We start from the raw sequence: 23,837 nt of genomic DNA, 5'->3' as shown, positions 1-23,837 counted from the left end.
TTTCCTGTCATACATTTGGCATACAAATACTCAATATCATTACCAGTTCCACAGAGTATAGTCCTGATTATTGCAATATATCACCAAGGTTTTTTTAAGTTAATTTTATAAAAACAACAAGGGATCATAACATGCCAACAAAAGCAAACATTCATGGTTACTATAGCAAAAAACCCAGCTCAACCCTTCTAACTCCATATAATACATCTCTTTTGTTTAAGTGAATCACAGAAGCCTAATATATGTTTTATATTCTTGTAGCACAGTACTGTCATATCACCCAAGTACATACTTCCACTTTTTATTACTTTGTATCATTGTCTGGGGCATCAATATAGAGATAAAAACATTTGTGGGTCACTTGCACCAGCCAGTGCGTGAACACACCACTACAAGAAGTCAACTTACAAAAGCTCCACCCTTAAGTTTTGAATATCCTGTTTATAAAAAGTTGTCTGGCACGATCAAATGCTACAGCCAAAATATTAATTTATCCCTGCTTTAGATCATCAGATCTTGCATCCTTGAGGAATTAAAACAAAACAATATTCTGAGAATTTTAACAAGCTGTTTTAGCACCATGTCCGCTCACAAGATGTACCACGCTTCCTTGCCTCTTGCCTAGTGATAAACTGGAATCATATAAACAAGCTGATCTGATTCTCTAAAGCCATACTTCTAAAGCTAAGCGAGGTCACCACCACTTTCGTGAGAAAAGTGGTAAAACCATTCTACAGCATACACAATCGTATTACCTGGGGGTGAGGTGGGCGGTACAACTATCTTGACACAAAAATTGTAGTACAGACTAGGCATAACACAAAGGTTTGCAAACCATCGACTGAGAGACAACTGACTCCTTATTCCCCATGAAGATTACAGGCACTAAGACAGTTCTACTTTATGAATGTCAACAATACTGCAGTACTCCACTAGCACCCATAAAGATATCGCTCAAAGAAGGCATGAGTTGTTTATTTTCAATATACAAGAAACAGCCTGACAAGTAATGGAAAAAATTCAAACTGGAAATCCCAGTTTAAGGATGCATTTTGAGATGCATCCTGATTTTACACTGGGGGTTTTTGTAGCGAGTGGAAGCACCTGGTAAATTACATTGCTTATATACCACAGAATAGCTCTCCCCACAGTAAGTCTGCACCAGACTATGACAAATAAATCTTGCTAGACGATTACTTCCCATGCCCTTAATGAAATTAATGGAGTAGTGATGAAGTCAAGGACACTTGCTGTCAGTAAACCACTTCCAATCTAGAAGAGGACTTTGTATTTTGAGGGCTGGCTGTAGCAAAAAAACCTTTCTTCTAAAACACCACCAAGACAACACACACAATTCCCCATGCAAAATTTACTTCCTTTTTTATTGACAGTCTCCAAGATACACATTTAATATTTCTTGGCCTTCTGAGCTTTTTTGCACTACATTTACAGCAATTACTTTTGTGATAGCAAATATCTGGGTAGAACAAAAGCATCTGCATTTGACAGCTACACTGCTCTGAAACACCAACCCACTTGCTTCTTTCTGAGTCTTTATGTGTAGAATAGCAGCGCTTCCCAAAAGTTTTCTGCTATTTCTCTTTAAAACTAGTTTTGAGACTCCGAAAACAACAGAATAGTGACTTATAGTTTAGGAAGAGAAGGAATATTAGCAGCTATTCATTTAAGAGATTTATGACTCCTGTGCCACATGCAGAACTGCTACAAATACAAAGACGTGATCATTTAGCAAAACATTCACCATCACATTGGGCAGTGATTAGAAGTTGCTGTACGTTATGCCAGAAGAATGTATTGTTCTAACTTAACAGGGAGCCGTCCAGGAGACAAAAAACAAGCTGGCAAACAACAGAATAGGTTTTGATAAGCAGTCTGGGAGCAATTATAAAGCAATAGAGTATCCATAAAATTGATATCCTATTTCCAACCTCAGGCTAGGTATAGACCTTAATTTTTTTTCTAATGCTGGGAGCTAACCAATTAGAGCTAAAAGATGACCAGAGAGCAAAACAGTCTCTGGAAGAGTGGGCGAATCAGGAGGACAAAGTCAATTTTACACAAGCAAAACAGGAAGGAGGAAATATTACCAGCTGAAGATAAAGGAGCATGTCAAATAGGCTCTGTGGTGGCTTCTGCAGGCTGCCAGACCTATGGGACTTCTGCATGGAACATCGTGAGGTGTGAATACAGGCTTTAAAAAGGGAAATACTTTCTTTCTAAATAAACAATGCATAATTTTAAGAAGATCACCTGGAGGGTAAGAGGGGTGCTCACTAATACTATTTCTTCCAGGTAAAAGATCTATCCCTGAGACAAGCCTGGGGAGGTAATCACATCCAGTCCCAGGTAGAACATTGCCCAAAAGGCTGGCCTTTGAGTTGGAAAAAAATTGAAGGAATCCATCTTAAGAAAGGCTTATGATCAGCATCATTGACCTGGAGAGGAGATACCTGATGCTATCAGGAGTCTTCTCTCCCAAATGTGCTGGAGATAGTGCTTTGAAATATATACCCAAACCAACTGTTGGTACTGCATTCATTAACTTCTTTTAAAAGCATACCAACATTGACAGGATGTAAAAACACTAAGTTTTATCCTGGGCAGTCTGCCTCCATAGGAGTTAGTGATTTTTCAGGTGATACCTCCCATGTAAAGGCTGCTATTATTTCTGTCTTTTACAGTCATGGCAAGGCAGTGTATTTCTTCTGGTTCACTCCATCTTGCAATATGTTCAACATAGCTAGCTCTCATTCTTCCTCTGTCCAGTCTTCCTCTGTCATTGGTTGCCAGTACAACCAAGTGCTCAAATTCAGTAATTCACTGACTGTAATGTAATGCATTTGTTACTATATGCCGCCTTTTAAGCAGAAGTGATCTTCCTAAGTTAATTTTTCTGAACAATTTGTGCTTTTGGATATCCAGCTGTTCTTCAACATTCTTCTCCAACAGCTTGATCCAAAACATTCTAGTTCATCTCTCACTGCAGTGTCTAGCTTTCGTATCCCTCCTCCCTATGCACCATACCAACCACTGAAATGTGAAGTAAATGTTTAAGTTTAAACACTCCAACAAGAGGCACTCCTAGACACATTTGGGTCAGTATTATGGGGTTCATGCCAAAGGATGTTGTGTGTTAGCTGAGCAATGCAGTATACTTTTTCCAATTGCTTCAGCCACTAACCAACCACGTGACACCCTGAACGATTACTTCTTTAAAATATATAATGAAAGAATTTAATATGAAAATAAAAAAGCAGGAGCAAGCTCATCTTAATTACATACAGTCAGAGACCAATGAAACTGTATGAGATGTCTGTAGTTTGGGCCAGCTAAGACCTTAATTTTTTTCTGTATTCTTCTTTCTTTTTTTAGGATATACATCCAGGTAATGCTTACGGTTTTTGGCATCTACAGAGCCCTAAGGTCCCTTAATGCAGCTTTTATCTTCTTTTCTTGATACATGCCATCAAACTATGCTTCCAAAAAGAGTTATCATTAGGAAGGCAGCCCCCAGGCACCACATTACACAGTTGCCTGGTTCATATCAATGTGAATTGGGAAAAATAATCAACCACTTTTAAACACAGCTTTAAAATCATGCAGTTGAACTTGCCTATACTATTTACTTGAAGTATCCTGTAGTCATTCCATGCAGTAGTAAAATGTACTACAATATTTCTATAAGGCAATAACAACTGGAGACACACAATAGCATCAGGTCTTTCTCCCTTCAAAGCGGTTTTACAAAGCAGTAAAGCCCTCCTAGCATAAACTGTACTTTAGACCTCTAGAATGTTTGGAACAATTTCAGATTTGTTCTTTCAACACTCTGAAGACATGTTGGCATCATTTTAAAAGCTTTTCCATTACTAATTTTCACTTCGTTCTCAAAGATGTGCACTGACAGTCTTAGCTCCTCACATACACAAAGTAACTAACCTCAAAAACACATGCAGCAGAGCTATTTTAAATGGCAACATGCAGCTTACAATGAAAAGCATTATATGCTGATATAGCATCATAGTTCTAAAAGATCCTAAAGCATTCAAGCCTGCATTTAGATAGCCTCAATCTCACTTGTGACCTTCCTTTACTCTGGTTTAGACAACATCCCACTCAGCTGCTGGACTACACCTGTAGAGGCTGCTCCCTCTCTCCACTGAGAAAGCAGGCTGTCTAAAGATAATGCTGCATGGGTTTTAAACATCAGTTAAATACAGGCAATTCTGAATGGAAGTTGGTCTTCCAGCAATGCAACAGGATTTTCTGCCGTTTGGCTGAGAAACTCAGCTAGTATGTGATCACCAGAAAGTATTACAGTAGCTTTAATTTTTGCACAGAACAGACAAATTCATTGTTTTGAAAGGTCATGACAGTAAATGGCAAGGAATTAAATTTATCTCCCTCGGATGGATGAAGGACTGAGTCAAACATAGAACAGTGGAAACCTCTGGCTCCAAGAAGTCTGTGCTAGTTCAAACCTGCTTTTAGGCAGCCAAACCATCCTTTCAGCTATACATTATTACAGCTCGTGATTTTCAACTGATCTTCTTCCCCAGTGCTATTGCAGCAAATTGTGTCATACATGAGCATCAAAAGAATGGTCAATACATGAAGAATGTGTTTGTCTTCAACCAAGAAGTTTACCAAATATAAAATTATTTGTGATACAGACAGACATCATCATAGTTGTCTCAAACTCATTTCTCCACGTGTAAAGTGACATATGAAAAAAAGTACAGGGAGATAAATGGGCGAAAACACCATCAGCACAATACAGAAAGACAAATACTGGAAAAGTAAACAAGCACAAGGATTAGTTTTAAAAACAGAAAGACCATGAAGACAGAAAATCAAAAGAACACCCTGTGCCTCACATGTTTTTGCTTCACAGTACACCCAGGAGGAGAGTGACACACACCAGTAGCACACCTGATATAACAGGCTCCTTGTGTGTAATTCAGAACAACAGACCTAGTGAGCAGATCATTCCTGACTGGATGTATCGCATCATGCAATAACTCTTACCTAAAGCTTTCCGGGTATTCAACAACAGCCATGTTGATAACATCCAGCGCATGCTGATAGTGCTTCTGAGCTGAAAAGAGGAGGGCCAGTAGATGAAGTGAATTCATGTCATCTTTGCACAATTGCAGTGCTTCTTGAAGATGTTCTATAGCATCAGAAATCTGGGAGGAGATGGGGTAGAAATAAAAAGAGAACACATTTCTCCTTCAGTCCTACATGATATCCCAAAGGTAAGAACAAATATAGTCATTAGAAATTCTGAAGAAATCCTACTTAGGCACCTATGAGAAAGACTTCAACCATCTGAAAAGTTTGCCAAAATTAACAGACGGCACTGCTTGAAAAAAAAAAACAAAACCAACCACACATTCTAGAGAAAGGAGTCTGCAGCATTACTAAATCACTGCTTATAAACAGGAGCAGCAGACCTGATCCAGTCAACCCCCTCTTACTTTGGCGTGGTGCTTCTATGCTGTAAACAGATCCACTAATTCAGTGGCCCAATTCTCAACTCCATTTTCTAGGATGGGTGGCTGGCTCTTCACCTGGGGGAGAGCATTACACATCTCTGCTGCATTTTGTCTCTTGTGATGGCTGTACAAGGCCTTTCATGATTTAGATCAAGAACATAAAAATTAAGTTTGAATGTTCAAGGGTAAAAGAGTCAAGATTCAAAACGCTGTTAGAAAAAGTAGTATCTTTGTAAGCAGTGATGTAAAAAGCAGTCCTGACACTCACAGCAGCAGCATGTCATTAGAATCAAGTCTCACTTGGCAGAAAACTTAACATCTATAATGAATGCAAGTATATCACACGCTCTTCGTAATCCAATACCCTATTTTAGGCTATCTGTTCAAAATGGAACTTCTTAGTAGATTTTCTTTCCTTTGGCTACCAATAAGTTTTATATGGAGGATTTTCTTTAAGATTCTCTAGTGTCCAAAATTACTGTTACTTAAATTATTCCAGATCTGTGTTTGGCCCTGGAAGCCTGCAGAAAACAAAACAGAAAAATGTATAAATTTCTCTTCCTCATATATACTTTCCCTCTCCTTCCCTTAAGGGATGGAGAACATAGTTCCTTCTTTCATACTATGAGAACTTCCCACCTAGCAAAGCTCTGCAGACATTCTCCTCCCTTAGCATATTACCACTGTCAAATTCCCACCATCTCCACAGATCACTCAGGAAAACAGGTAGCACATAACTAAGGAAAGCAACTATTACACTGCCTGCAGTTACAACAGAGGTTGCTGATTATCTAGATCCCAGGTATACTTCTGGGAGCGTGGTACATACTCTGTTCATGGGACAACTTCATCTTAATGTCCAAGTGACATTTCACACTTACTGTGCATATGCAAGCCAAAGTACTTAACTACTCTATTACTGGTGACTCCATGCAAGTCTGGAGATCAGTGCGACTGCTCCACAGACATAACCCCAAACTGGCATCCGGCCCACAGCTTCAAAACTGCTGAATGTCCTGGCTTAGATTCAGGTTGGGATATATGACTGAGTGCTCAGCTTTAATGAATTACTGCTTGTCAGTGGAGCTACTTCAACCACGTGTTATTACAGCCTACTGCAAAGGTAAACACATTGGCTTAGGTCACCAATGTTCCCTCAGCAGCTTACTAGGACGCATTTTCTTACAATGTAAAAACACTAGCAACGACAAGGCAACTTGGAACCAGGACAACAGGCATGAGACTGTGGTGGGCCCAGATCTGCCCATCCATGAAGTTCTTCGGTAGGTATACCAGAAGTATATAAATTTGACTTGCTAAAACAAAGCTGCTATCAAGACTTTTCTTGCACTCAGGACTAAAAACACCTCTTACTTTTAGTATTCCTCTGTCTCAGACCTGCACAAGCAGTCATAAAGAAATTCCAAGTTTGGGGAAAAATAAGTTCATTAGAAGAAAAAGAAAATCTGTAAACCAAACAACTAGAGCAGGCTTTGAGCAACCTGTTCCAGCTGACCCTGCTTTGAGCAGGGATTGAACTGGGTGATCTCCAGAGGTCCCCTCCAAACTCAGCTATTCTATGATTCTATTCAGACTTGGGAAGGTGATCCTAATTTGCTAGTATGAATCAGACAAAGAATAATACTTGCAACTAGTGTCTTTACTGAGGGACTTCAAAATTGTAAGGATACTTGACCTTACTTGCACATGAACGTGCAAACTAAGTCACTGAGACTTTGCTTTATGTGTGCAAATGTCCAACAATCACACAACTGCAAGTTCATACCCCTAAGAGACCAGCTATCAAAGAAGCTCTCTGACTCTGTTGCAACATACACAAAATAAAGCAGCACAAAAGTCAGTTGTGGTCGCTCCTGCAAACTTGTGCCTGTTGAACAGGCAGTCACATACTGTTGAAATAGACGTAATCTAAAATAATTTTCCCCTGTTCTGTAGCATATGGCTTGCAACAGTTACATCTCATTTCAGTGCTTCCCTCTAGTACCATCAGAGTCACAGGCAATGGCTGTTTTTGGAAGTTAATCATGCTTCCCTGACACCTGATTGTTTAACTTGAGCCCAAAAAGATTCCTTAGTGCTGTAACACCATTAGTAGCCTACACAGTACTGCTGCATAATTAGAAACAGTGGACAAAACACAGATAAGAAAAAATAACCTTTAATAATATAAAGAGACTCTATTCCTTTATGGGAAGCATTATACAAAACAACAACCCGCAACAGATGAGATGCAATGAAATACAAACTAAAGTTCTAGAACAATAAAAGCAAGATATTTGGCAGCAGTCAACACAAACTTCTTCTGAAAAGCAGAGATCACCAATCTATTGACAGACACCACAGGATATTTATTTAACTATGTAATACGAGAAAGATGAAAGCTGCAGCCCAGATGGCACCCTGAAACTTCAGGGCTGTATCAGAGGTAGGCTACCAGTTTAAATCCCCTACAACTGCTGCGCTTTAAAGTAATCTTATTTCAGCTGGACTGCAAGTCTGAGTGGGGCCTGCAATTAGAAGATGCTACCCTTCGCTGATTCATCTTTCTGTTAATAAATAAACCACATGTGTTCTGCATGGCACACAGGTATATTCAGATTACACTGATCAGGAAGCAAAGATACTGCAGTAAGCCAGAAATAGCATCTTGCAGCACCACCAAAATAATGCCACAATATGGATTGTTTAGGCTGCCTCTTATGTAATAGGATTTATTTCAATAATGCTATATGCTTCCTTAAAAACAATGCTGGGATGTTACAATTGTAGGTATAAAAAGGAAAACAGTATAAGTGTTAAAAATAATTCCCAACAGTAGAATGCACTTGCATATTTAGAATGCTAAATGAAACAGGATGTCATAAGAGGAGTTTTCAGGCCTTATAATTTCACATCAGTTGTGAGTTACAGTTAATTAACCATTAAAACTATCCTCTCCATCTCTTTTTATAGCACAGGGATTATAGAAAGGAGAAAGCTTTATTGAATGGCAAGAGCTTCCATTGAAAACAGACTTGCTACAGTCCACCAGAACTTCAGAAAAGCACGTGCGGACATATCTGTGAGTTAAGTTTTACTTAATTCTTACTACAAGCTGGTTTTGATCACCAGAAAAATCCAGGCCAGGACCTAGACAGAAAAGCAGCATGTTGCCGTTCAGCAGAGGAGGTACTAGCCGGTCTGGGAGAAACACAGACCAGAACTACCCACATCCAGCAGTCGCTGAAAGAAGCACCTCTCAATACCTACTAAAACAGAGCTCCCCTCCCAGGGCAAAGACAAGACAGCATTCTCGTCTTCTTGAAACCAGAATAAAAACTGTGGAGAAAACAGCTGAAATATTTTCTCTGGTGTCTTAACTGATGTTTATCTTATTTTTACATCCAGACACTCTGGAAGGCGGTAGGTGTTTTTTGGATATTGCCACTTGAAACTTCACGTCTGTTGGCAGCCCACAGATGAAATTGGTAAGCAAGACCTCTAATTCTCAGCTGCTGGCCCCTGGCTGTCTTTCCCTTCCTATTTTCATGCAAAGAAAGGTCAAGTCAAATCAAGTATTAAAATGGCACAAAACCCCCATATGTTGTTTTTATGTATCCGATACTGATTTACATGGCATTCAAGGTCAAAAACACCACCACCATCCAAAACAAGAAGGGAAGAAGCACTTAAAATTAACAAGAGCACTGACTCTCTAGAGTCATTTCCATAGAAACTGGCCTGCTAAAAAACAAGGCAAGGCATTAAAATCAGTGAGCTTTAAAATGTTCGTTCTACTTTGGTTTTGGTGATCCAAATGCTGTTACCACAGAAACAGGAGAAGCAGCCGAACCAGCTGCTGGGAGTTGGGAGTTACAAGTCTCTTTTGTCGATCGGCTCGGCCGGCTGCCAGTCAGGCGCTGCAGGTGGAGATAACCACCACAGCAAATACTGACCTTGGACTTGTGGCACTTCAACTCTGGGGGAAAACCAGATTGAGACCCTTCTTACAGAACAGGGTATTCTACTCTGTATTTTGCTGAAAAATCCACCCTAAAACGCTGTGGGGCTGACCTAGACCCTCCAGGAGTCACTGGAGTCCTCCGCATGACTCCGGTGGTCTTTAAGACACAGAGCCACACACACAAACACAAGCAGAAAGCACAGTATCATCATCTTTCATTTTGCTGGTGGTTTTCAACTGCCAACTCTGAGAAAACCTTTTATAGACATTCCTCTTCTTGTCATGTCCTCATCACGTGTCAGAGGGAAGCTTATGCTTTTCCATTTCCCCTTTCCCTTGCCCAGTGCTGACAGAGACCAGTGCTATTGGAAATATTTTACAGAGTCTTCCAAGGAAGATGAATTGCTCCAACTTTGCTTGGCACTCTACTGGTCAGCTGCCTCTCTTGCTTTGTTCCATGAAAACACTCTCTTACCTATGCAAGCTGATACCTAGATTTTTTCAGTGTTGGGTAAGGTTACCTCATTTATTGACCTTGACTATGGAAACAGAAAGGCCTATTTGTTGAGAATAACATTCAGGTATTATATTATAAGCTACTGTGTAGGAATGGCCTGATTTGTTGGTACTGTGGCATTACCTGATGAAAGCCCTAACTGTGACGTTCAATAGTTAATGCAATCTATCAAAAAAAGGTATCATTTATCTTTCAGTTAATCAGAAAGAGAATATATTAGATACTTTAAATAATTATGTTTATCATTAAGTAAACTGGCAAAAGAAGAGTAGGATATCTTACAGCAGTCTAAAAATAAAGATGTCTCAGGTATCTCCTCTCTCTCCAAGCATGCGTTAAAGATTTATATCTCACTAGATGGAGAAGAGCAGAAGCAGCATTGCAGAGGTCAGGCTGACACTACATAACACACTTAGATTGCACATCTATGGTAGCAGGGGTGACTGGCAGAACATAAAGGACAAAAATACATGGATGAGGTAGACAAAAGAGAAAGTGAATAAGAGGACAAGAGACCAAATGGAAAGAACAGGAGGGAAAGGAAATGATGAAACAAGACATGTGAAATAACACTGTAAAGACAGGCTACAACTGGAGAAAAAGAAAGGGTAATGAGTTAAAATGCAGTGGACCAGTAACAGTGAAAACAACAAAGAACCAATGACCACAAAAATCTTGATTTTATTTTTAAGGATAGCAGCTGAAAAGCTGTAATACTTTTACTCATGGCAAGAAGCAGAAGAGGCAGCAGATCAGACAACCTCCCTAAGAGGCAAAAGCTGTGAGAGAAAGAAGGGTAGCTGGATATTTTTTAATGAAAGACCCTGAGCAAACTGCGTCATAAAGCAGGCAGTAGGCAGATGAGAAAAGTTAAATAAGCCATTTTAATTATCCTTTCTTATTGCAGGCTTCCTCACAACACACTGCTCATTAGGAAAGGGTTACAAAAGTGACATTATCAACAGTGTGCTCTCTTGGAACAATTAGTTTAACCTAATGAACACACAGCTCCCCTAATTAGCTCAGGTAAGTAAGAAGGATCCAACTGTTTGACTCTGTAGTGTAGGCTAAGGAGAGAAAACTGCAGCAAGCAGAAAGCCTACCAAAGAAGGAAACTATGATGATGAAATTTCAAATCTAGCTAGAGAAGCATTTAAAAAATAGGGGCTGCTCCAATAAAGACTTTGGCTTTTAAACAGAAGGGACAGAGAAATAAAACATATCCCAATTATAAAAAGAAGGGACAGAAAAATAAAGTACAGCCCAAATGTTTTTTCTGAAAGTTAGTGCAGTGTATTTTCTGATCAGCTTAATTTTTATGAGTTAACACCTGCAGCAGCATTCAAATGCCAACTAATCCCACTCACTGCAGATCTCCAGCACCCGTCAAAGCCTGACGCCGAACGTGCCCAAGTATGGAATAAACCAATCCCCAGCGCAGAGAGTGTGCGATCTGGCGTCATACAGAACTGGGCAGTAACGAGAGAGCCTTTGGAGTGGCCTGCAGCAGGACACAGCATGATACCCAAGGAACAGGAATAAACACACCTCGCTCACCCCACACAGACAAAGTTGCTCCAAGTGGGAACAGCACTGCTCAGGAGTTAGAGCTGAATGCATGCCCTAGGGAAGGTCGTTCTATGTGCTATAGAATTACTATTTTAAAAAAAAAAAAATCTTACACGAACATATTGTGATTGATTGTTATTGATTACAATGCAGGAAGGAAGGGACCCTGTTTAGCAAGTCTGGGTCTTGTTCAATTGGACTGTCCTTCTCCCACCCTCTCATGACTCATTGGTTGCCAATTATTGCACATACCTGTCTGACAAGAGCCAGCTGCAGTGATAGGTAGAGGATGATTTGGTGATCTTCCGGGGCCAAGTCACGTGCTCTTTAAGGACGACCACACAATACAAAAAGAAAAGTGACTGTTAGATTGTACTTTGCAGAATTCCTTCGCCATGAGTCACACACAAGCGCAGAACAAACCCCAGTCTTCTCCTACAGAAAACTAGTCCAGTAATGGGGAGCACACCAAAACTAGACAAAAAGCAGATCAGTGCTGGCCTGGCTAAGCCAGGCTCACAGGAACAAGTATGAGAAACACAACTGCCAGGATGTTATACAACTTACATGCTCCTTCATTAAATGCCACTTAATGTTTTACAAGTTGGATAACTGATATGAAGAAAGTAGCTCTTAACTCATGACAAACCCATTAAAGCATTATTTTAAGTAATTTAGGTGAGGGAGATAGTTGTCCAACTTGTTGCTATATTGCCGCTTTTCAAACAATAGGAGAGGGTTAGGTTAGCACTGAAAAAGTAATAATTGTTTCTGCTATTATTGTGACTATGAGCATGTAGAGGACTAAAGATCAGGAGCCCATGATGTGAGCTGGTGCCTGAAAACACAAAACATCCTCCACCCTGCAGCTTCTAGTCTAATCGTTGACAGTAGACTCCTAATTTGGAAAGGGAAGACACTGAGGGAGGAATGAGGATTTGATGGCAGGAGCTGAGCCTGGACCAAAACCAAGGCCCTTACTTCTCAAGCTTGGACCTCTTAGATAATTACCTTCTAGTCCACAGCAGGCAACAGTGTGCACTGCAGTGATCCCTTGGCTAGTGAAGGCTGCAATGTCTCCAGAACCAGATGTGGAGGCCCTTCACACAGGCTTGTGCAAGGCAGGGAACAGGGGTGGACAACCAGGGCAGAACTGTCCCTTTCAGACTATGCTAAGCATGAAACTGAGCCTGTCTGAGCTTGCTAGCCTGTGGAGAAGCCATTAACCAAGGCAACGTGAAGACAGTGTTTTGGGGACCTAACCTAGGAGCAACATGGGGCACTGGCTCATGCCACTCTGGCAGCCCAGCCCAGGGACCAGTGGATTATCCCCTCACTGACCCACAGAGCTTAATCCCAGCTCTGCGGCACAGGGAAGTAATTTCACGAGGGAGAGATGGGGAAGAGGAAGGTCCCTCATAGCCAACCAACGTTCCTGACCTCTTTCTGGGCTGTGTTCCAGGACACCAGGGTAGCCTGTACCTGCATCGCCCTTCCCAAAGTGAGCATGATTAACATCCTTATGAGGGAAAAACGACAGGCTGACAAGGCTGGTGGTTAAAAACCCTGCCAAAACTATTCATTTGCTAATAATAAACAAAAAAACAAACAAAAATCAAAGAATTACTTCAGGAAATAAACCACACACCTTTTTAATGGCAGCCACCTCTCAAATGCTGTCTTGGCCTGTGAGCAAGCAGCTGTTGGAGTTGACTTTTCTAACTAATGGCTCTAGAACGAATTAATTTAATATGGACTGAATGTGTCCCGTAACTCTGCGAGTCAAGGTAGCACTCAAGGATTCTGAAGCAATGCCAAAGACATCAAGGTGCAATTAGTACAGGCAAGTCACTAATTTCTCCCCCCACTTTAAAAAAAAAAACCAGAAAACCAAAACCCAAACAACAACAACAACAACAACAACAACAACAACAAAACCTAAAAGCCCTCTAAAACCAAACAACAACATTCCACAAGATAGAACCCAGCTTTGCCCTAAGCTGTTGGAGCAGGGTGAGCTGCCTCTTTAGCAAGCAGCTCCTGTGAAGCCTTCAGTAGCCTCTCCAACAATAAATAACAGGGGAAAGTTCACATGGGTGTATGGGAGAAGAGATTAACGGTGCTTTTGGAACAAAACAAAGGGTTGGTACTTTACTGCTCAGTTTCCTCCAAAGGTATTAGAAAAATATTTGATCCAATCTTCCAGCTGAAAAGGCGACTTACAAAGATGGCTACAGGCCAAATCATTGCTTGAGAGATCATACATGTACTTTAAAAACAGGTGAAAAACAAGGAAGAGGAACAAAAGAAACCAAACTCAGGCATTTAAGAAGACACTAGTAACCAGCTCACTATCACAACATCCTTGTTGGCTGAAGTTTGAGTACCTAATGTTTGGCTAGAAGTTTGTCTGCTTCCTAGCTAGAGTTCAGATACCAGGAAAACAAGCCATAGCCAGTGGGAAAGGTCAAAGGATAAAAATAAATGCAGTTTAAAAGCACTGCAGCACCACAATTACATCAAAATTGGGCAGTAGTGAAAGTATTACATTGGAGTCCAGGAACTAGTGCGACAAAGTATACTCCTGATCTAAAAAGTGACCGAATAAATGGCTTTTTACAATTTTATCTTTCAGATCTCCATAGGCTAAATATCCAGAATTACATCCGTTTCAGCTTACTACATGCTCTTGCAACCACTGCAAAACCAGTGCAAGACAAACACGCTGGACTCCTCCTTGCTCAGCATCAGAAAAACAGCTAAGATCCAGTAACATGTTCAACCTGCTACATCTGTACTTGGAGATACCATAGATCTCAAATTTTCTTCACTTTTGTAATGTATTTATGACCACACCAAACCCAGAATTAGAAACTTCAGCCCAAAACTTAGACCATATAAGCTTCCATTTAGTTGCCATCCCAAGTCTGCATTTGCAACGTTAGCTGCCCAAACACCACCTAGTGTATTTTGGGTGGTGTAACTCAGTCGTAACAGTATCAGGAAGCTCACACCTCATATCTCTACCATAACAGAACTGACAAAAAAGTTTTTTTAACGCAAGCAGTTTTACTTGAGGTAACTGTAGTTGCAGAGGAGTTTAATTCACAGATACTTTCAGGGCAGAGCCATTGGATCAGACTCCCCCACAAAATACAGTGGTGAAGAACAGGTGAGCGGCGACTGCTTTGTACCTCTAGCTCTGTAGCCCCCTTTTCATAGAACAGCTCATGTAAACACTCATTAGGACAGCAATCATCCCCTCCCCGGTAAGTGCACTGATGCCAGGTCACCCCATAGCAGCCTACACCCCGGTGGTGAAGGTACTTTCCCACCATGAGGGAAACAGGAGTTTAAGCCTGCTTCACACAGGAATGGAGACAAAACTAGCTTTCCACAATTGTCTGCTGGCATTATGTGAGGAAGCTGCATCTCCCAGCACTGTAGATCTCACTGCAGCTAATTTAGGGCTAAGGTTATTTCTGTTTAGTGGCAGAACAGGTACTCTTACCTTGGATATTCAACCAAATAATCACTGCATTTAGCCATCACAGGAATGGTTTTGACAGGCTATTCCTGAAATTTACTGAAATGTTACTAAACTTTCAGGCAAGGAAGCCTTACGCAAAAGAAAAAAACATTAAAAACAACAATTATTCTGAATTCATCCGAAGAAACACACAATGCAAGTATCCGCAAGATTCCTACTCACCTCTCCAAAGTCTGAAGTGCTTTCTTGTTTAATTCATCCTGAGTGCCCTTCAGAGTAGCTGTAGGACAAGATACAATGCCATTTAAGAGTTGAATTCAATGTTTCAGATTAAATAAATAAATAGTTACACATGCACAGAGTATTTCTAACTGGGAGCATAAAAACTGTGGAAATCTGGTGGTGCTGTGTTCATGGCTGGAAAACATGCCATTTTGTTTTTAAAGAACAGCACAAAACCAGTATTTTAACCTGCATTTTCAATTTCATTTTTATTAAAGACTCTTCCAACTCCCTTGTCTGAAATGCTGAAGCATTTTTTTATTCACATATGCCACTGAAGGGGTCTGGGAGGAGAAGAGGACACACGCTAACTAGATACTAAGAGCATAACAGGCCCTCTACCAGGTTGGTGTATATGCTAAAAGCAGTAACTAGCAGCATATTCTGACTCAGATACAGTCAGTCACCACCACCATCTTCATGTAGGAGGGTGTTGCCAGGTTGAACAGGGAACACCAGGAGCCAAATTTACAGCTCTGTGACAAAACCCTTGACAACACACCACCTCCCTTGAGACCACAACAGACTTTTAGGCTGCTTCAGGTGTCACATTAGCCACTAGTGCCCTCCTTGGTGCCTCTAATTGCTTGACTAAAGGATCCTGCCCACTACGCTCACTTCTCAATGTGTGAATTAATTCCTAGCCAAAACCATAAAAGGAGGAGAATAATCAAGTTCTTGTTATGCCAGGGCATCATAAGATATCATCATCAAGAGCAAGGGGAATGGAGGAAGAGCTTAGAGAAGCACGGCTCTCTCAGATCCAAAATATTTGGAAAGCTAGCGATAATTTTCAGAAGTACATTGGCTGTCTTGTTCTGGTGCTTAGTCTTCAGATTTTGTATAGCTGTTGTTTCTTGTTCTGCCTATCCTGAATTTGAATTCAACAGCACAAAGAAGCGATGAGTAGTTAACCCATCAGCAAACATCCACCTATGAATATATTTGACTTCATACATCAAGTCAGTGTAAGCTCCAGAACAGAAGGTTAGTAAGTAGTATGTACTTAAGCAACAAAACCAGATAAAATTCAAGTATTCTTGAAAGTTATTAAGAGGAAAGAGTTGTGTTCTTCTACAAGATGTACAAAGGTAATCAGTTTCTTTGGATTCTGTAACACACTAGTGAGTGAAACTTTGAAAGCAATTTATTTTGCTGAAGTAGTTATGATGATTAGACCTTTTTTATTCCTACATCTTCCAACTGTTCTTCAAAACGCCACGTTCATTTGGGAGGAACAGCAATCTTCAGGATTTCCCAAATCATAAAGATCAAAAATTGCTTATGCCACAAAAATCTACTCTAAGTAGTAAAAACTGAACAAAAAATCTGCAGTTTAAAGAATAAATTTGGAAACATGGACTTTCATGCAAAATGCAGCATTTATTAGAAGTAGCTGGAAATACTTCACTCTCAATAGCCTTAAACTGAGTATTCAGGTCCACTGCCAAATACTGGAAAAAGGTAACAGAGGAGGAAAATTTAGAAAAAAATTAAAAGAATCAAGATTGATGTAAACATAAAAATGCTTGAGGAGACATTGGAAAGGATTTGATCATAGCTATAAACCTTCATCCAGAAAAATATATCAGATTCTGTTTCTCATGGAAACTACAAGATTCCTTATGTAAGTTACAGAGCAGTTCTGGAGATGCCACACAATGAGGAAGACTGAAAGAAATTTTACTATTTGCCCCCCAAAATAAACATCAAATGGAAAAGCTGGGAGAAGTTTTAGGTTCCACCTGGTAAGACATTTGACTGATGTTCAGCTTGTAGTCAGAAAGAGCACAAAACATGTCATGGAAATGAAGTGATTACTCTACAACTAGTCCACTTTGCCTCTGCACAACTGGGAAACAGTATGCGAGTCCCACCTCCCGCAATATGAACTGCATCTTCAGCTACAACTAAGTTGGAAATCTGGTCGCTTGTCTCTAGATTTGTGTCTGACTTCAATAAACACATTGAAATTTGTGTTTGACAATACTGAGGACTGATGCTGCAAGTTAACCATGCCATTTACATGGCCTTTACAGCCAAAGGAGATAAATTAGGGAAAAAGCAATGAAAAGTGATTTGGGGAGGGATGCATAAAAAGAAGCCTGGCCAGCAGGTCAAGGGAGGTGATTTTTCCCCCTCTGCTTTGCTCTCGTGAGACCCCACCTCGAGTACAATGTTCAGCTCTGGGGCCCTCAGTACAAGACAGACATGGACCTGGCAGAGCGGGTCCAGAGGAGGGCCATGAAAACGGTTAGAGGGAGGAACACCTCTCCTATGGAGAACGGCTGCGAGAGTTGGGGTTGTTCAGCCTGGAGAAGAGAAGGCTCCGGGGAGATCTTATTGCAGCCTTTCAATACTTAAAGTGGGCTTATAAGAAAGATGGAGAGAGGCTTTTTTACCAGGGCCTGTAGTGATAGGACAAGGGTAATGGTTTTAAACTAAGAGAGGGAAGATTTAGACTAGATATAAGGAAGACATTTTTTACTATGAGGGTGGCAAGACACTGGAACAGGTTGCCCAGAGACGTTGTGGATGCCCTACCCCTGGAATTGTTCAAAGAAGTCATCGTCACTGCAACCCACTTGTATCACAGAAAAGCTCTCACTTCGGACAAAGAAAAGCTTGCATCAAGGAGACAGAATTAGGTGGGTCTGACTAAACTTCTAGAGGTTGCGCTCCATTCTCCAAGGCTGACAGCACTAATGAATTCCTCAGCCTCTACCCAACTTTACCCACTGCTAGCATGGCTGCTGCAGTTCTACCAACTAAAATGCAGTATGACTTATTACTTAGATTAAAATAACCTGCAAAGCAGTCTGACCACAGTAAGGCAGAGAGCACAGGGGACTTCAAGTTTCTGAAACTTCAGCAGTTATTCCTGTAAGACACAGTACTTTTGCAAATGCCACCTTAGGAGTCCAAGATCTATTTTCTAAAGCACTCTGGGTTTTTAAAGGAGCTTAAGCCTTACCAAAAGTCAACTGGATCTTCAGCAACATTTTGGTACCTAAATACAAAGCTCTAAATCACATTTGAAAACAGAGGAGGGCAAGTTCTGTGTTAGTAAGCAGGTGCAGCACAGTGGGTGTGAATGCATGGAGTGAAACACTTAATGCTGAGGATCAGCATCAACACTACAAGCACAGGGACAGGGGTCTAGTTCTAGTCTTGTCCCACAGACTGAACACCCATTAGCAGCTGCAGCATAATCAGGTCTATTTATGTAGCACATTAGTTTTATGGGAAAGAATTCAGTTCGTGTTGTGCAAAACTGTTCCATTATGTGAATCACAACGTAAGTGGGGATGACGGAGAGATGGACTTCAAAAATACATTTCTGATCCAAACTAAAACACCAACGCGCATGCACCCTTTTGCACGTATCAATGGGTTTCAAAAAACATTCTCTTGTGTTAAGACACCTAATACGTACAGTTTTAGCACCCAGAATTATAATTAAAGATTGCATGTGTGGACTGTTATCTCCAGAAGCAAAAATGATGGGTTTATTAACTAATAAGCAATGTCTAAATTTTTTATTAACGTTAACCGGTGCTGTCAGTATACTGATTATTTATAAAATCCACAAGGACTGATAGAAGAAGTTTCCAATTCAGTCCCTGATCCGTGGCCTTATACCAAAATTCTAAAGGAAAACAGAGATACAGCACACTCATCTCTGAAAGACTGATGATCTGTTAAACCTACAAAGATTTCACAAGATGTGAGGTAGTGATGTTAGACAAGAGCAGCACTTGTATTTCACAATGCATTCTCAACCTGGTCTTCCCTCTTTAGCCTTTGTTAAATACATCTCACCTTCCCCTGTCTTCAATGGATTCTTCACCAGACCTAAGGGAGGCAAAGTTGACAATACAGCTTATGTCAAAACTGGAACTACAAGAGGAAGAGAAAGGTTTGCTGTTGACATTGACCATTGGGAACAGATCTGCAGAAAATTCAGCATAGCAATAGATGGACATTCTGTACGAACAAGAGATTTGTGCTTCTAAGAATGAGGCAAAAGTGGCAATGACTTCCTCTGAGGACACATCTTTCAGCTACTTCAATGAGACCTACTTCAAGAAACAAGTAATTAGACATTAAGAACAAGGAAGCTACACATACTGCTACCCAGCATAAGTTTCAGGAAGTCTTATTTCATCCAGGAGTAAATCTAATAGTTGTAAAGTGACTTCTTATCAAATGCTCCCACAAGTTCTTTGAATTGTCATTCAGTAGGATTCTCTCTTCTGAATCCGCTTTTTAGCAAGTGCTTTTTGCATGTCACAAAGAAAAGGCTTTAATACAACTCCGCAGTGCCTTTGTCACACAGGAGGAGAAATATTAACTGAAAGGATATACTAAATAAGAAAGCCTAACCTTGGACAGAAGGCATCTTGATATAATGCTGTAAGCTTTATATGGCAATTGGTCAAATGTCTCTGAAACACTTAGCTACCATTGAAAATGCTGACTCACTGAAAGTCAGCTCAAGTAAGAAGTTATGGAAATCATACATATACACAGATGTTTGACTGCGTGTCTGCATGTGTTTATACCAGTTCATAGTGACATAATGATAAACAAGATTGACAGTATGAGGCAGAATTCCATAGGGGAGTTCGCTATCTTCCTTTCAGCACATTCTACTCTTGCTTCCTCACTGTAATAAGCTATTTTTTAATGATGCTAATGAAAAATGTCTTGTTAGTGCAAATTTGACATTTTCTAGTACAATGCTGTTCCATATTCATGATCATCATCAGTATGCTTTTGAAGGACTTAATCCATTTTATTAAAACACAACCTGAAAGATGGAAATATACTCTTCAGATTTCCCTCAAGTAACTGAGTGACTGGCCCTGTTGACTTAAAGGCTAGGGATACGAGGAGAAGGCAGATACTCCACTGTTTCACAACATAAATCAGATGCTAATCTGGAAAAAAAAATCCAAGGCAGTTGCTGTTTCTTTTACATTAAAAAGGACCCTTATTACAACATCTGAACTAATCGCTTGAAAACTCAGAGAAGACTTCTCTTCCAGAAGAAAAGTTTCCAACTTGCATTTTGCTGCACCAAAGTATTTTTAGAGCCAGAGTACAGCACATGCCTCTAACTCCATTCTTTAGAAACCACCTTCTTTCCATACGGAGGATAACAAATAGATCATAATGGGCCAACACAGAAAACCTTCTATCTCTGAAAATAGTCTCTGGGCTCTTGTATAGCTTTGGGGACAGTTTAAACAAAATCTAGGCAAAATGCCGTAAGAAGCTAGGCTTTTGAGCAGAACTCAATGTTTAATGAACTTAAACAATATATATATGAGAAAGTTCAGGCTAGGAAGGACATATGTTTCTCAACACCAACTTTCTAGGGGGAACTATTCCAAGGCAGAGAAATGGAGAACTGAAGAGAGCTACAGTGCCCGTTAACCTCCATGTTGGAAAGCAGTTCTCAGAACAGCTGATCAGATATGGCTGGCTGAAAAAATACACCAGCTTGCACTACTGAAGAGCACAAGCCGTTTCCTCATACACATGCCTTGCAGAATTCTAGTGTAACGTGCAAGGCCAGCATACTTCCATGATACCATACAGTCATTTTAGCTTTGTTTCAGGCTCATTTGCTGGAAGAAGTTGGTTTGTTTCTATGGGACCCATCTGACAGAAAAGCCATTGCTTGCATGTGGGCAGGACTGCCAAACTGATTAGGAAACACACTAGCTCAGCCATTATTCAAAGAAACTATGTTAGAATGCCTTCTACCTATGTTAGAAGTCGTAGAAGAAACAAAGACTGTTCCCACCTGTGAGCCTGATGAAGGTCAGAGCTAGAACGCTCCCAAGCACTGGGACTGCAAGCCCTTCTGGCTACCAAGTACCAAATCTGCAGGAGCCCATTGTCCAGTCATTCAAAACCCAAGCAAGCAGATTGAAATAAAATACTTCTTACATTCAGTGGTCTGTATCTACATCCACACGTACCAGTGAGGTAGATATTTTTATCTTGTTTACTTCTAAGCAGAGAAAGAAACTACGTCACAGAGAGGTTCAGTCTCTGTGGGGAATCAGTATCACGCCAGGAACTGAAGTCAGGCATTTCTGACTCCAGTTCTTGGATTGTATTTCTTTATGTGATTTACGAGTGGGTGACAAAAATATGAAAATAGATGGAAAGTTTGACTTTTTGTTGTGTAAATAAGTGAAAGAAATGTATTACAAATATTCAAGTAAAGCACACCAAGCATTGTCGGCTACAGTCAGATTATCAATTCCTAAGTAATGATTTGCATTTCTTCTTTTGCCTATAAACTTCACTTTTATTACCACAGAAGACAGTTCTCTGTGCAAGTGAACCGTCCCCATTTGTCGTGCAATCTGATTTTTTTCATGTCCAGTCAGCACTAAAAGCAGAGTTTTTAATAAATTTCCACTGCCTGCACTGAAGACTTTGAACAGATGTTCTCCATACAACATACTTGACAAACAGGATAACTCACCATCAGTAGCTTGAAGACTGTATGTCAGGCCCAGTGCCAGGTAACCCTTTGCTAGGGACTCTCCAGCATCCTCACCCAGGTCTATCACCATTTTAGCAAAGTATTCTCCTTCTTCCAGCTGCAAAAGAGGTAGGTTGAGACTTACAGGCATTTCCTCTGTACTTGCTTCAATAAGATTATCCCATTAAACTTACCTGTAAGTGATCTGAGAGCCATTCATACAAGGGCTTTCAGTGATCACAGTAAACACTCGTAGAAAGGACGATGTAGAAGATCAGATTAGCAGACCTTGGTGCACATGCACAGTTTTGAGAAAAGTTTTGGTTTTGTTTTAAGCATCTACCTCAACTATTTCCAGATGTTTAAGGTTAATGAAGAACACTATCTTATTTTTATATTTCCCTTCAGGCACGCTTCAATCATGCAACCTTAAATACAAATGTTGGACCAACTGACTACTTATATATTATCCTAACAGCACATTGAACCGTCTAACAAGTTTCTTCCTTCAAAGGAAGACCATCTAGTTTTGTTGTATTATGTTTTTAAACCTTAGCAAATTTTACTTCCTTTTAAAATGTTGCAAGAGTAAAACAAGAAAGCACTTCACTGCAAGCTGAATTCAGCTGCTGCTTGCAGTTCTGCTGCCACAAGAAGGCGGCAGCAAATTCAGGTCACAAATTTTGATCCGAAATACCACACTACCTTAGCAGCTCATGCTGCACTAGCCACATTTTGCATCTTTTGCAAAGACACAATTTCCTTGAAAATACATTTTATATTACAGATTGTAATGGGAAGAGAAAGCAGTCACGACCTCTCAGGATCAGCCTCTAAAATGGTGAAATACGTAAGTTGGTCTCTTCTACTACAGTACAGACTGCGCTCCCCAACCTTCCTTTCCAGCTGACCACACAGATCTGAGCCTAATGAAAATATAAAGCTTTAGTATCTTTAAAATCTGAGTTAATGATAATTTTAAACAAAAAATAATTTTAGTATTTTATTACAGAATAGAGTGTTCCTCATTTCTAACCTTAAACTCTCATTAACATCACTCACCCATTACAAGTAGAAAAGACTAAGACCTGTAGACTGTACATATTCAGAAACACGTAGGTTGGAGAGGTACAGGCAAAAGCTGTTAAGTAATGCTTGAAAGACACAGAGCCTACAGGAAGACCTCATTTCTGTACAAGATAGTCTGCAGATCCTGTCAACCATAATAAGAGTCATCCCTAATCAAGAACCAGACACCATTACGCTATCCGAAAAATCCTCCTTTTGGAAACTTTTATTACATGACAACTGACTTTCTGGGATGGGGTTGTTTAATTTTGAGGAAATACATTTTTGTTTGAAATCCAACTGTTTTAGATGCAAGTACTGCAGACATAACTGAAACACGCTCTGTTAATACTCAGCTTTGTCAGACTTCAGCACCTCATAGTTCCTTAACATCTAAAAGGAGTCACCCATAATGAACTGGAATCAAAACGTACCAGCAGACCAGAAACTTCCCTTCTGCAGTGATCTGTTAATATGCTACCTATGAACAGAATTTACTTGACTTGATATACTATCCTGTCAACAGGCCTCCTAGTTACATCACTTGAAGACATTCAGGTGACAACATTAACAGCTTCATATTGATATTAGATGATATCAAACATAAGAAAAAAATTTACTGTTAATGTAAGCATGAAGAAAGGCTGAGAAGTACACGCAAAGAAGCAATCTCCACTGCTTGGGTCTTTTCCTCACTTGTACAGCTCCCTGAGGCCATACAATTCAAACTAGATGTAGACCAATAGTTCCCAAATTTCTGAAACCTCAGATCAGTCAGCCCAATGACCAACGTATGTTTTATCATCAAACTCTTCCCTGAAAGCACGATGAAAACATTACAGTCTTGCTGATTGCCTAGTCAACTATGAATCTGGAAACTACTAACTGAAACAGGAATAGCCCCTTGGGGCATACTGGGG

The 23,837-nt window shown here is 40.2% G+C and overlaps 1 protein-coding gene across 2 annotated transcripts in view; it reads right to left on the bottom strand.

Moving 5' to 3' along the window:
• Positions 1-23,837, bottom strand: part of TTC7A (tetratricopeptide repeat domain 7A) — a 173,301-nt gene that overhangs the window by 83,852 nt on the left and 65,612 nt on the right. For both annotated transcript variants that reach the window (XM_050893907.1, XM_050893908.1), the window contains exons 12-15: positions 21,850-21,967; positions 15,282-15,339; positions 11,822-11,894; positions 5,050-5,210 (exon numbers count right to left, since the gene is read on the bottom strand). In XM_050893907.1, the coding sequence (XP_050749864.1) occupies positions 5,050-5,210; positions 11,822-11,894; positions 15,282-15,339; positions 21,850-21,967 (410 nt within the window). The remainder of the gene's footprint in view (positions 1-5,049; positions 5,211-11,821; positions 11,895-15,281; positions 15,340-21,849; positions 21,968-23,837) is intronic.

This window comes from Gymnogyps californianus, chromosome 3 (assembly GCF_018139145.2).
Source record: "Gymnogyps californianus isolate 813 chromosome 3, ASM1813914v2, whole genome shotgun sequence".
Classification (NCBI taxonomy): Eukaryota; Metazoa; Chordata; class Aves; order Accipitriformes; family Cathartidae; genus Gymnogyps; species Gymnogyps californianus.
The sequence above is the reverse complement of the archived record's forward strand: the minus strand, read 5'-3'. Positions and strand labels throughout refer to the sequence as shown.